This window comes from Phyllostomus hastatus, unplaced genomic scaffold (genome assembly GCF_019186645.2).
Source record: "Phyllostomus hastatus isolate PE091 unplaced genomic scaffold, TTU_PhHast_1.1 phas_contig_29, whole genome shotgun sequence".
In the NCBI taxonomy this organism is placed as follows: Eukaryota; Metazoa; Chordata; class Mammalia; order Chiroptera; family Phyllostomidae; genus Phyllostomus; species Phyllostomus hastatus.
Window position 1 is genome coordinate 23,145,001 of NW_025333835.1, and position 14,743 is coordinate 23,159,743.

The 14,743-nt window shown below is 32.1% G+C and overlaps 1 protein-coding gene across 1 annotated transcript in view; it reads right to left on the reverse strand.

Annotated features, from left to right (window-relative positions):
* DACH1 (dachshund family transcription factor 1) overlaps positions 1-14,743 on the reverse strand; it is a 397,049-nt gene that overhangs the window by 98,024 nt on the left and 284,282 nt on the right. Inside the window, exons 5-6 of the mRNA XM_045839183.1 lie at positions 10,107-10,242; positions 6,468-6,602 (exon numbers count right to left, since the gene is read on the reverse strand). Of these exons, the coding sequence (XP_045695139.1) occupies positions 6,468-6,602; positions 10,107-10,242 (271 nt within the window). The remainder of the gene's footprint in view (positions 1-6,467; positions 6,603-10,106; positions 10,243-14,743) is intronic.

Sequence of the window (14,743 nt, forward strand, 5' to 3'; positions counted from 1 at the left end):
AAAAAGAAGAAAATTTTACCCTTATCCTATGCGGCAGCATGGATAGACCTGGAGAGCATTATACTAAGTGAAGTAAGCTAGTCAGATAAAGACAAGTACCATAAAATTTCTCTCATATCTGGAATCTACCTAACAAGCAAAATAGAGACCAACTCGTGGATAGAGGGTAGGTTCACAGCTACTAGGGGGTAGGGACTTGAGGGGGTGTGGAGGGATTGAGCAAATAAAACAGAGAAAAATCTCAAAAAAAAACCTGTTTAGACAATATGCAAATAAATTGCATAATAAAAAATTAGATATAATAAATTAATCAAGCCAATATACATCTTAAATGAAGGAAATAATATAAAGACATGTATAATGATTCATAAATAATTACAAGAAGCAAATTTATATGTGGAACTAATATAAAGAACTAGTATTTTACTCAAATTTCTTTAGTTACTTTTTTCTTTAGAAACTGTGCATATTTCCACATTGTCATGTGTAATTGAAACATTCTAAAAACTATTGAAGTGTCAGTTTTCCTATTTTGGATCAAGCATAAATCATTGGAATTGTGATATTAGGAATTATAAACAAATAATACTTTAATTCAGGGGTTCAGGACATATATATTTCACATCTATAAAATCAAGCCTTATACCCATTAGCTAATTCAACAATACTAACAGTTTAATGGAATATTTAAGTGAGTTAAATGCTCCAGGCATATATTATCTCATTTAACTCTTAAAAGAAATTTATTGTACCTACTACTGCCAGATTCTGTACTAGGTGTACAAAGATGATAAGGAGCTAAAACTTTCTCCCAGAAGAATTCTGGGCTGGGCACTAATGGAAAAGGAGGCATATATACCCAGGTAAGGAAAGACATTAAATTATTTGGATAATAACAGGAAATATTTGAGAACCATGAAAGTACAGTGTGATAGGACAGTCAGTATGGGAAAAACATAAACACTAAAGTCCATGTTTCATACCAATTGCCCATCATTACAGGTATAAAATGGGAATCTCCTAGTAACGATTTTCTTAAGTTGTCATTAAAGTATTATTGGAAGCTCTGCTTATGAAAATATGTATCAGAAAATAATGAAATCAGTGTCGTAAGAAAGTTTCCCCTGAGCTGTGACTGCCCATGTGAAATCTGCCGCCTACTGAAAAAGAACTCTAGGATTCAGAGAGACAGAACGTCTGGGGCTGTGAATTGAGAGGTGAAAGCAGTGGTGTCAAGTTCAACACCTTTATTCCACAGGTTTGGAAACAGAAGAATAAAGTCACATGAGTATTCAGAGAGAATATTTGATAGTGGACTGTGAGCTATGCCAAAAGAATATATAGCTAAAATAAAAAAGTGAAAGGGAAGTTACATATTAGAGAATTTAAAAATAAAAATACTAATGGCCCTCTATCTGGGTTAACATTAACAAAATACAGAAATTTCCAGAGAAAAGAGGCTTTTACTTTATGCTCATTTATAGTCACATGGGATAGAGATTCAGATTTATAATATACACGTATATAAAATTTACTATTAATTAATTTATGTAATGTTTATCTAGAATTTAAAAGAAGAAAACCACTTTGAACACCCAATCCTAATTTGAGTAAGACTAGAATTTTTAAACAATGAGAAATGTGCATAAAGAAATGTATTTAGGGAGTAAAAGGCAGAAAACTGTACTTGAACGATGATTAAAATAAAAAAAAAGAAATGTATTTCAAAAAAAATTACTGGTATTTCCACAAACTTGAGAAAATTAACAGATAGTATAGTTAGCTACAGAAGGTGTTTTGTAGGTCCTGACCAGAGTGCCTCAGTTGGTTAGGTGTCGTCCTGCAAGGCGAAAGGTCACCAGTTGAATTCCTGGTCAGGACAGGTGCCCAGGTTGAGGGTTTGGTCCTGGTGGAAGTACATGTGACAGGCAACAGATAAATGCCTCTCCCCCTCTTTTTCTCCCCTCCCGTCCTCTCTCTCTAAAGCAGGGGTGTCAAACTCATTTTCACTGGGGGTCCCATCAGCCTCGTGGTTGCCTTCAAAGAGCCAAATGTAATTTTAGGACTGCATGAATGTAGCTGCTCCTTAACAGTTAAGTGAGAGCTCGGCGCTGCTGCTGGGTAGAAACAAGGTGCCTGGCAGGATAAAGCAAGGTGGAGGGCCGGATTCGGCCTGTGAGCCTTGTGTTTGCCAGCTGGGCTCTAAAATAAGTAAGTAAGTAAATGAATAAATAAGTAAATAAATAAGTAAATAAAAAGATAGTTTGTAGAACAATATTCTACAAATTGGACACCAAGAATAAAGTACTAACAAGATAGGAATTCCCCATACAGAACTACTTTGGTGCTCTGCCCTCAAATTCAGAGTACCAAAATGAAAACCTTTTATACAAGTGGTTAGTAATTGGGAATATTGAGCACGACCCCCTAAGCAAAATATGCCACAAAGAAATGGTTTATGGCTGGAAGCGAATCCCTATATTACTTGCTTTTCAAACTTTACCTGCTTCTCAAATGATAGGGTCAGCAGAGAAAGAAAGTCCCGCAGGATTCACCAATGAAGAAACTTTTTATAGCTTTCATGAGAACATGTGAAGGGGAGAGCCTCAATTTTAGGGAATATTTTAATACACATTAACAAAACAAAATCTGTACAATTATAGCCAAGCTGCAGGTTTTGCATCTCATGTTGTTTGTTTCACATATCTGGTCTTTAGTGTATATTTACTTCTGATTAATATATATTAATTAAATTAATTAGTTAATTAAATAAGTTATTATTAAATATATATTTATATATATTTACTGAGGTAAATATATATACATATATAGTTCATATATATATGGACTCTTAGTCCAACACTGAAATACTCTAACATAAATTAAATATTTAGTAGTTAGTTCAACTATAAGTGCTTAAGTTTCTTACAATAACAAAAAGCTGATACTATAGGCTTATCTGTATCCTATGTTTAATTTTTGGTACCTTAAAATTAAATACATCCCATAACAACAAAAAATGTACAACAAATAAGAAACTAATACAATAAATTAACATCAGTGGACAAATATGTGGGGATGGAAAAGAGTAGCATAAGTTTATATATTTTTAACGTCAATTATACCACCCGTTCCACTAAATTTAGACTGCAGGGAGATATCAGCAATGTTTTTTAAACTCCAGAAAGCTCTAGAAAACTTGGAACTTTTTCTTGGAAAGGTAGAGGACATAATTATTGTTGAAGCTATGAGCTGTATCACAGGTTTTTTTGGCATATAACTTAGAAAAATTCCTAATTTTGAAGTTTTCATAATATAAAAAGCATTTCTCCTTATACCTGAGATAACAAAAACAATATTAATATGTCTGTGGCATCTTGATACATTAACTAATTTTATATTTATATTTTGAATGTACTACAAGCTAGCCCTAGTTTTGGTGTTTTTATTTAAAAAAAATAAAGAGCGAATTTACTCAGTACTTAGTATTTTTGCTTGTAAAGCCACTGGTCCTCCAGCTAAGGATGACTCTGCCCAACATATTCAGTTGGGGAACATAAATATTCCGTCCAACATAATGGAATCAATAGCTTTTCAATATTAAAAAGATTTTCAAGTGTTTAAAAGTTACTGAAGTTTGAAATTTTAGACCATAGTGACTCTCAGCACACAAATTAATTTTGGTATCTGTTTTTATCATCAGTGTTTTCTTAAAAATTATCATCTTTTGCATGATTTAAAGAGATGGGCAGCTATAAAAAGCCAAAGCCTAAACATATGTAAACATATAATTATTTTCTTTACAAATGTTTGTAAATTAATTCACTTGTTTTAATACAGCTATGTATAGTAAGTAAGAAAGTTATAGGACTAGTATAAGTTAGAAAGATCAACCTAAAAACTATGACTATATACTATTAATTCAGTATGCTAAAAAGCAGACAAGAGTGCATACAAGAAGAGCAACATATAACAAAACAGTTTAACAGTATCAATGTCCATTGCAATGTCCATAATTACATGACTTTCTTGAAATGAGTTTAGTGGTAGTTTCACATTGCTAGGGAAAACACTGAAACAAAAACTTATCTTTCTTTATAAAATATACATTAAAATATTGGAAAACATGTGCATATTCTGACAGCAAAACCATTTTTAAAACTTCAGTGTTATAAGCAGTACCACTAGTGACATAGAAAGGTTTTGTGTATATTCATGGTTAGAACATTCTAATAATGTTTCATATAAATGTACATCTTAAAGGTTGTGTAATTTCACCCTTTGCCTTCTATTAATCCTCAAAGAGTATAGTATTTATAGTTGTTTAAACTTTTCTTCACTAACTCTTAGAATCACCTAGTAATTCAGTCCAGATCGGTATGCATTCATAAACTGTCTAGTCTGCTTAAAGCAGATGCAATACACAGATGACTCCAAGGAATCTACAGTCTAGCAGTGGAAGCAGTTCACTGAGAAAATAACTTCCGAATAACAAGGCACATGTTGTAGTGAATGAAGGTCTTTGTGGCAGGTGCACAGGAAAACCAGAATTGGGGCCCCTATGTTATCAGTTTAGTATGGTGGCAAAATTATAATAAGAAATAATATATAATAATACAAGATAGATCAATGATAGGCAAATAGACAGGACTCATTACCTATGAAAAAAAGAAATAGTTACCAAAAGTATAGGACAACCTGACACGAAACATCAGGTTGATGAAAGCTCTCACCAAAAATTCCAGTGAGATGCACAATTTCAACCCTGTCACTGGTTATGCCTTTGGTGGAGGGTTCTTCACCGCCAGCTCTGCCTGGCTTCCCTCTTTCTCTCTTACCCCTTCTCCACCAGGGTCTGCAGAAAAACAAGCCCTAATATCCTGACATCCACTGTAGATCAGAAATTAACTTCTCTCTTAGATGTTTTGAGCGGAACTAGTTATGTGCCACCCATAGGAAAATTAAGACATTATATTTTTAAGTATTTTTTGAAGAACCTTAATAAAGAATGACTGCTTTACCCAATCAATTCTTATATTTAAATATCACTACCTAAAACTTAAATCTTCCATGAAGTTTTACATTTTCTCAGTCTGTTTATATTCATATTTCTAAAAATAAGGTTTTTGATTAAATATAAAAGGTACATGTCAAAACATACATGAGGAACAATATTTATAACATTTTTATTTATTGTTGGAAAGAACTTGTGGAAACCTTGGCAATGGACTTTCAGAGACTGCCTGGCCATGGACGCACCGAATATAGGTCACCTCCCTTAGTAATAATACTCGAAATCAAAGTTCAAAACAAATCATTAGAAAGTAGCCTTACTGCTGCTGTTTCTCAATTATGCATAAATTTTTGCATGTTCATCTAGAAAAGATTATCATCTTCTCATTGACATTCCACAATTTAGATGATGCAGTTTGAAGAAATACTCTATTCTTTCTCCCTAAAGGCTCAGAAAAACTGTTTTAATATTGAATACATAATGTTTTATGTAAGCAATTTTACTTTACGTGAATAGTCTTATTGGGGGAAAAGTTGTTCCACCTTAATTTAGTCTTTCTCCAATCATTTCTTTCTGATTAATTATTTAAATGTCCAGTTTTGTTTATGTTCCTTTCTGACAGCTGATTGTGTCTTTTGTGTATTGTTTTCCAAAAAATTACTTTCATAACACCAATTATTTGACATTAATGTCAAGAAGATAGTCAAAGTACCTAGTGTATATTAATTACATTTTAAAACACTATATTAAATTGAATGAAAAAGATGAAGAGGCTCCTATCTTCACAATTCAAAACTTACCATTTGAAAACATGAATTTGTACCTATTAGCATAAATTTCCAACATACATATTAAAAAATATTTTAATTTTTTCATGAAAGGTCTTCATGAAATAGGGCATGAAAACACAAATTTTTGTCCGTTAAAATGAGTTAAGTTGATACAAATGAAACATAAGCAGAAAACATTGGCATCTTTGTACAATATCAATGTTATTATTGGTTACATACACTTTTGAAATGATTACTAGTGTACAGGCTGATAAAATCAAATTCTGTTTCCTGATTGGCCCCATGACCATGTGTATTTTCATTCAAAAATATTTATAATAATCCTTTGTATGTTGCTGTTGCTCTATCATGCTAAGTAAAATAACAATTGCCCCAAAGACATTGAGAAAGACAAACAGACCTTCAGTACTGAGATAAGAAAACAAATAATTTTCTAAGTATATTGGAAAATAAATTGACACCTACCTGTTATATAAGAGAAAAGCAGGTCTTCATTCATACCTCCTTTTTGTTGAGTAGGCTTAATTATTACTTAATAATGTAGGTTTTTAATATATTCATATGTCACCTTTTTATGTGATCTAAAAATATACCTGATGCCGTGATTAAAATCTAGTTCACATGTTGTACAGGAAAAACAGGGCCACATAGTCATATGTTACCTTTTTCCATATGCATTCTTTTCGACTCGTGCCCCATGTCATGACCAGCCAAATCTCCCTCTTTGGGCCCGGGGAGTACATTTGGTGATAAGCCCATCAGCATCTGGTTCATGGACAACCCATTCTGATGAACAGCTGTGAAGCCCAAAACAAAAGGAAAAACACCATAACATACAATGCTCAAATAAATAAATTACTTAGACTTTAGACTCAAAATAAAATAAAATATGATGGTATAATGGGGAAATTATAATCTAGTTCTAAAAATACTGTGAGAAGTGATAACCATGATCATTCTTGAGGATGAGCAGAAAAATAATAAAAATAAAACAAATTGATGTTGTATTTCTTACACATAAAATATAATGTTTTAATTAATGACATCTATAATACTAATGAATGGTCAACCACTAAAACTGATGCCAATGAAGTGCTCAAGCTTACATCTGGTGCATCACATTCTCGCCCCTGTGTGTAACCTTCCTTTACTTTGAAAGAGCTGCAGTCTTAACACCAGAATGCTCTTTAACACTATAGACTTAAGACAAAATATATAAATTCTAGTGGCCTCAGAGGGCAAATAGAATTTTCAACAGGGAAAGGCGCTGAAACAATTGTTTCAATAATTCTAATCTACTCAATAAAACTCAAGGTTTTATACATACCAAAGTAGTTTTCTTAAAAGATGAATTTAAACTCAAATTCTAAAAGTACCCAATTAATATTTATTAAATGGTCAAATGATGAAAAGCAATAATTACTTTCTTGAACTACTAAGAGTAAACTGTCACTATTGAAATGAAAGGTAGATAGATGATCAAATACCCTTATGATTTTCTTAATCCAGTCAAAAAATTTCTTAATAAATTTCCCATGAAAATCTTGGTTTTGTCCAAAAATTTGGAAGAAGAATCATCCTGTAAAACTTTATTTTATCTACAAAATACATATTTTTAACATATCACAAGGCCATCTTAGAAATTACCATTTGCAAATCAGCATGGTAATAGTTGTTTCAGGGAAGAATCTTTAATGGTTGATTCTCAATCTAGAGGAGTAAAATTTTGATGAATAGACAAATTCTGTAGTCTTAAGATACAAGGAGTCACAAGATCCTTATTATCTACAAAAACTTAAGCAAAAGAAATTTTGCGGTAGAGAAATCTGGTAGTCCCTACCTTAATCAAGTGACAATTATCAAAAATATTGGAGAAGTATTGTATGTGTCCTGCAATGGTGCATGGAGGACACACTACTACGTTTGTATGACCCCTGCCAAAAAGGCCCAACGGAAGTCAAATCATGAGGGAACACCAACAAATTCCAAATGGAGAGATGCTACAGAAAATGGCCTGCATGCTTCAAATATGGCAAGGTATTGAAAGATAGAAAGATTGAGGAACTGTTCCAGATTAATGAAACTAAGGGAATATGATAAGTAATTGCAACATGTGATACTGGGTTGGCCTTTGATCCAAAAAAAAATCTGTTATTAAAAACACTGGTGAGGAAAAAAGAGGGAGAAATATTAGTTGGTAAGTTGTAAGTATTGAATAGGGTTTATAGTTCGGAAATTAATACTATAATAATTGCAATTTCTGATTCTGATCATTGTTCTATGGTTATGTAAGAGAAATTTCCCCTTAATAGAGACTAACCAATATATTACCTTAAATATATTTAAGGTAAAGAAGCTGATGTCTACGATAAGCATATTAGTGCCTCTATGTTTTTCATCAGGGTCTTTCAGAGAGATCAATTTTTTGTGTAAATATGGGTCACGAGCATGCAAGAATTATTTGAATTATTCTTGATATTTTTATGTTAGTCTAAAATGATTTTATAACATGTTAAAATCATCATGTACATATATACATGCATGTATATTTATGAATATGTGAGTATATATGTGTATGTCTATATGTTCATTTTCATTTGAACAATCATGGTAGTCTTCACATAGAAAAATTTCTCTTTTTTAACAAATAATAAAAAAGATTATAATGATTCATTAAAAAAACATGAATGCATAACAAAACCCAAATTATTCCCTATTTGTCCATATTTCCATTTAAATAGTATGAAAAAATATTTTTCTTTTTCTAGGACTTTAACTTTCCAATGACAATATTTTATTAAAAAATTAGAACTAAAACCAAATACTCATCATTAAATTGCTCATTCTAGTGTCAACCTAGCACCAAAGCACACAGAAAATATTTTATTTATAAAATTGTTTGAAGTAGTAGGAGCTGGGATTTACCAGCCCCAGAAATAGTATCTGGGAATGGTGATTAATAAACAGTAGCAATCATCTCTTACAAAATTAGGAAATATGCTATAGGTAGGCCAAATCAAGTATTCATATTTGGAATTACTTTTTAATTATATCATTTTTAAAATAATTTTATTACATACAATTCAACCTAACATTTAACTTATCCACCTCAAGAGTATCCATATTGAGGATTTCTGCCTTATGCAAACATTCCTTTATAACTTACAAAGACACTTTGTGGGAAATGTTTTTCTTACTAGGAAACATTCTCAACAAGCAAATAACTTCAATAAATTTTGTGTAATTACCTGAAGTTTATACTAAGCATAATTTCAGAAAATATTAACTAAATTCTGGAAAGGATCAAATAAACATTGGTTTTATTAACAAAAAGAGTTAGTGTTAATATGTTTTTATTGGAAAAACAGTATTTGATTCTTGTACAGGCACAAAATAACCAGTTAATTGAGTGGAATTTTAACTTTACTTGTAATTTTCTTGGCCATGTGGATCAAGATAAAATATCTGAAAATATGATCATGAAGTGAAATATATACTTTTTAGAATTTAATAACAATAATAATAAGACAATAACATGTATTATTGACTGTTACTAATTCAAATCCTATAATTTAACAAATTGCAAGCCCTTTAATCTACTCATCATTTGAATGATTAAGAAATATATTTTTTCAATTAATTGTTTGGAATTCTACTTTTGTATTCCTCTTTGTGGATATTTTGTCAATGTAAAAATAACGGCCAAAGGGATAGGGGGTGCTGGCTTGTTGAAGGTCAGCAAAGGGCTGGGAAAGGGGGATATCTATAATAGTGCCAGGAATAAAAATAAAGTTAAAAAATAAATTAAATTAAATTAAATACATGAGGTAGGTTATGTGCGAGTGTGGGTGTGGTGTATGTGTCTGTGTTCTACAGGGGCTTCTAAGGTTAAAAAAATAGTGAATTTCAAAAATGTCAGGGGTGGAATTGAAAGAAAAGAGGGAAGAAAGAATGAAGATGGATAACCCATAAACAGATACTTAGACACTAGATATTTGAGAGTTGGAGGTGTTTACTTCAGAAACTAATCTAGAAGGTTACTTACTTTCTCTAAATGTTTCATAGCTCAAATCTTTATGTGTGGCATCCAAGAGAGGGAGTTTATATCAGAACCTGTTAATGTAGTACCATACCTCATGATATTGCAAACTGGGAAACATAATTTTGAGAGATGGCTATTGCCGCAGAGCTTCAGAACATGATACATCTGAGATCTATTTGGAATGAGGGCATTTTGATTAGAAAAGCCAGCTGCACCTAATAAAGTTGGAAACGGTGACAAGTAAAAGTATGAGACCTACGGATTCTGTCAGAAGAGCTCTCGGTCCGCGCTGGGGAGCTGGACACACTGCTGCTGCGGTGTGATGATGGGTGGCTGCCAGGCCTCCGGCCCTCCTCCAGGGAAGGGGCAGGCGAGGGGCTGTCGGGAACTCGCTCCTGCACCAACGTGAGACGGAAGGGGAGAAAGAGGGAAACGCATTGGAGTTTTACTTAAGAAATGTTAATTTTTCTCAAAACTGTAGAAGCGTGAAGACAATAAACACATTTTTCATTAGCATTTAACTGTATTATGACACCTTTTATTTTGAACAAAGCCAAAGCAGGTAAGACTGGAAACAAAATTGGTTCCACATGCAAATATCACCACGGTACTGGTCAAGGTCAGCCCCTTGCTGAATAAAAAGAGAGGCCCCAGAAGACGACCAGTTTACAACCTACTAGACAACAAAGAATGAACAGAACTAAACGGGTTTTGATTCTAATGATCAATTTAAAGAAATCATTAAATATAATCTCTTGCTGCAGCAAATGTCTCAGGATCACTTGGCGCTCAAATCATCAACATGACGGACCACAGCAAATAATATCAGAGTTGTCATTACAGCTGTTTCATCATGGTACTGCCCTAGACACACCTGGGTGGTCATATTTTAAGGCGTCAGAAAAAGTCAGTTTTATAATATTGGAATAATTTTCTCTGATGGTAATAACTTTGAGACTACCTGCTACTCCTAGCTTCAATTCAACCACACTTATGTAGTAAGAGAAATGATGAAATACCCAATACTTGTTTCCCAGAGAAGCTTGGTATCACGTGTCCTGATACTGTTCTGCAGGTTCCACTTCTTATCACCCCCTCTGAGCCCTGTACCTTTCCCAACAGACTACCATATTAGTATATTGCATAACCTGTATAACCGTCTCCAGTAAGCCATATAAATGCAGTTACAGATTAAGATATAAGATACTCATTTGTTAACATTTTCCTTTTTGAACAGGAAGATATCTGTATACCTTTAGAGATCAACACACATAGGGCTTGAAAAAGAACTGACTTTTCAATAATTAATAAAATTTTGGAATGGTAGAAGTAAACTTCTACATGATACATAATAAATAAGAATTCATTCTTTATTAGGGTATAGTGATGTAAGTATTTAAAAAGATTTTTAACAATAAAAAAATTCTAAATATAATGGTTCTGCAGGAGGCTGTTTGGAAAAGATGAATGGTTAATGTAATATGAAAAATAGTGACTAAGCTCAAGGCTCTGTCCCACCAATGAGACTGAGGGTAATTCACATCTTTGGTCTCAGGGGTTCCATATGCCCAGCGATAGTTCACCATCCTGTTTTGCATTAGAATCACCCAGAACATTCTTGAACATGCCTATGACTGCCTGGCCTTTACAACCAGAGATTCAAGCTTAATGAGTGTTACAGGTTGAACTGTGTCCCCAGAAAATATCGAATGTGGTTTCATTTGGAAACAGAGTTCTTGTAAATGTAATTAGTTAAAATGACGCCATAGTGGAGTAGAGTGGGCTCGTTACAACGTGATACTGGCCTTACAAGAAGATAATGTTAAGATATGAAGGGAAAACACCATGTGAAGATGGAGGTTGGGATTGGAGTTCTGCAGCTGCAATCCAAGGAATGTTGAACATAGCGACCCAGCACTAGAAGCTATGGGAGAGGCAAGAAAGGATTCTACCTAGAATCTCAGAAGACACATGATGTGCTGACATCTTGATTTCAGAGTCTAGGCTTCAGAAATATGAGAGTAGGAATTTCAACTGTTTTAAACCACACTTTTTGTGGTACTTTGTTACAGCAGCTCTATGCACACTGAGTCAGAAGTGGGGTCCAGACACCAGTAAGTTTTTAAGGCTCTTCAGGTGATTTTAATGTTCATCCAAGATTGAGTACCACTAGTTTCATACTTTTTTAATTTTTCAATTCTGAAAGTTGTCGATAAACAGATATGCTAAGGCTTACCTTATGAGGAGCATGACAAATAAATGAAAATAACAAGAAAAAAATGGCCAAGCCTTCACCCAAAATCCATGCACAAGATGATTTTCCATTATACATTCCATTGGATAAACAATAATCCCATAAGAAGTTTCATGACAGATTTACAAGATCAAATAATATTATAACCAATAAAAAGAAAAAAAAACTAAATTCTACTCTCAAAAATTGCATATTAGAATCTTGTTGTAAAGATAACTTCTTGAACTTCAGGAATTTTGGAATTCTTGGATAGTTCAAAATGTGTGAACGTGTTTCTAATCGGGACAACTAAAACCTCTCAGAAAATAGTTGTATTATTAAATTATATTATAACACTAGCCCTTTACCTCAATTGATCAGAGGTTAATAATTCAATGTTGAATTTTCTGCAAATTGCAAAATTGGCTGTTATGTAAGTAAGTGTGACAATCCATCAATATATTTTCCTATCCAAGTCATGTGGGGTTGCGTTTGAAAGACTACAAATGAGCAAGAGAGAGAGATGGAGCAGGAAAGAAGGAAAGAGGGAGATACACACCTACATCCCTAATGTTAAAATTTATAATTAGCTTGTTCAGGAAAGTTTATGGAAAGTTTCAGGAAAGTTTCTTTTATAGTCTGTATAAAGGTATTAATAACCTATGTTATAGCTAACTGCATACATGACCAGAGATACTCTATAAAGAGTCTAACCTTGATATATTGAAATTCTGGATAAAAGGGCATCTGAAATCAATACAAAATAATATTGAATGTAAGCTGTAATTTAAAAATTAAAAATTTGTATAATGTATAAAACAAATAAAAAAGAAGACATGGGTTTGTCTATTGTTTAAAGCTAATTTCTAATACATCTAACTTAACACTTGCATTATATAGAAAAACACTGTATGCATTTGAGAAAAAACATTGCTATATTTTTATATAAATAAAACTTTCTAAATTAACTGTTCCATATTCTTCAATAGGTCATTTACATCAATGTTTATCCATCATTGCATTTTACTATTTCCCTTCATAAATGTATGAACAATCATAATTGCAGTGCCACATGTTTGGCTGACTACAGATAAAGTACAATTCTGAAACCAATCAATCCCTCCAAAATCATGTTGAAAGTCTGAGTTTGCTGTTATAACAGATTTCATTGTAGTGCTAATGGACCACATGAGAAACTAATTTTTTTCCTGAGTAACTCATAATATACTTAACTATTTAATGCATGCATAACACTCTAGAAACAATGGTTTTACCATTAAAAGCAATTGTTGCTTAATTTTTCTACATCAGTATATAAGAAGTATTTCATTAGTCAATATATTTTATTGTCAATGTTTATTCTGTTCATTCTTTTCATTTATACATTATTCACTTATACATTTACAGTCAAAATATTCTAAGGATCACATAATAAAATAATTCAAAAATATACTAGATTAAAATGTTAATGTAAAAGGCATTTCAAAAGCACAATTTTAGGCTTAGAAAATATAGGTAAAGTTGTGGATTTAAGTTAGCTTTAGCTTATTTTTACTTTAACTAAGAACTATTTACTTTAACTATTTCTTTGTCTAAGAACAAAGGATACAGGACAATACTAAATATTTTTATTGAAAGAAAATATTTTAATTTATGCAAATTTTTATAATTTAAAAGCTTAAGTATTCAACTGAAACTTTCTATTAATTGAGATACAACGTACCCAGTCATTTCACTTATTATGCAATTTAATCTTTGTTCTTTGAAGAATCTCATTAAAGTAAAATCTATTGAGCAAATAAAATTTTAATGTATTTTTGTACAATAAATTAATTTATTTCAATAGCTTAATTCTTTTATCATATTTATATGCTTGCCTTTCGAGAGTTTGCTATAAGAAGGAGAATAATGGAGACAGTAAAGAGTTGCTTATGAGAGAATCTCATAATTATTACTAAAACACAAGAGATAATGAATTTTATTCGGACATAATAAGAAGCGTTCAATGTCTGTAGGGAAACTATGGAAAGAGGATTTATCATTTCACCAGTATAATAACCTTCAACCTCCACGATGGGCCTGAAGTAGGACAAAGAGGAAGAGTATTTAATTTAGTACTTCAACACACTATTTTTATAGTCCTCCATCATAAATCCACTAATCAATAAAACACCATCTTTTCCAATGTTCCATCTTTATAAAACTATCCACGATAATAAATGAAAGTTTAGGAGGAAAACTCTCTCACTGAATGGAAAAAAAGGTTATACTAATAAACTAGTGTTAACAGAATAACAAGACTAACAATAAAGAAAAGTTGCATTTATTGCTGCTGGGTAGAACAGGAAGTATTGATATCTAGGATAATTCAGAGTCAAAGGTGGAATCCAAAATGATGTATTTTAAAGTAAAAGTAATAAAATGTTCAGTATTATATACATGGGATTAATTAAACATTTTAAAAATTCCATGGTGTAATTTCCTCCTCTCCATCATAATATGCATTATATTTTAACAACTTCAAATATTAGACTAACTCTAAATAATCCTAACTCATTTCTCTGAAGGTTTTTTTTTTAAATTTAGCTTTACTTTGGCTCTCTTTTTATTTATTTTCATTTTCATCTATCACTTAAAGATGGCCTCAATAAATATGGTATAAA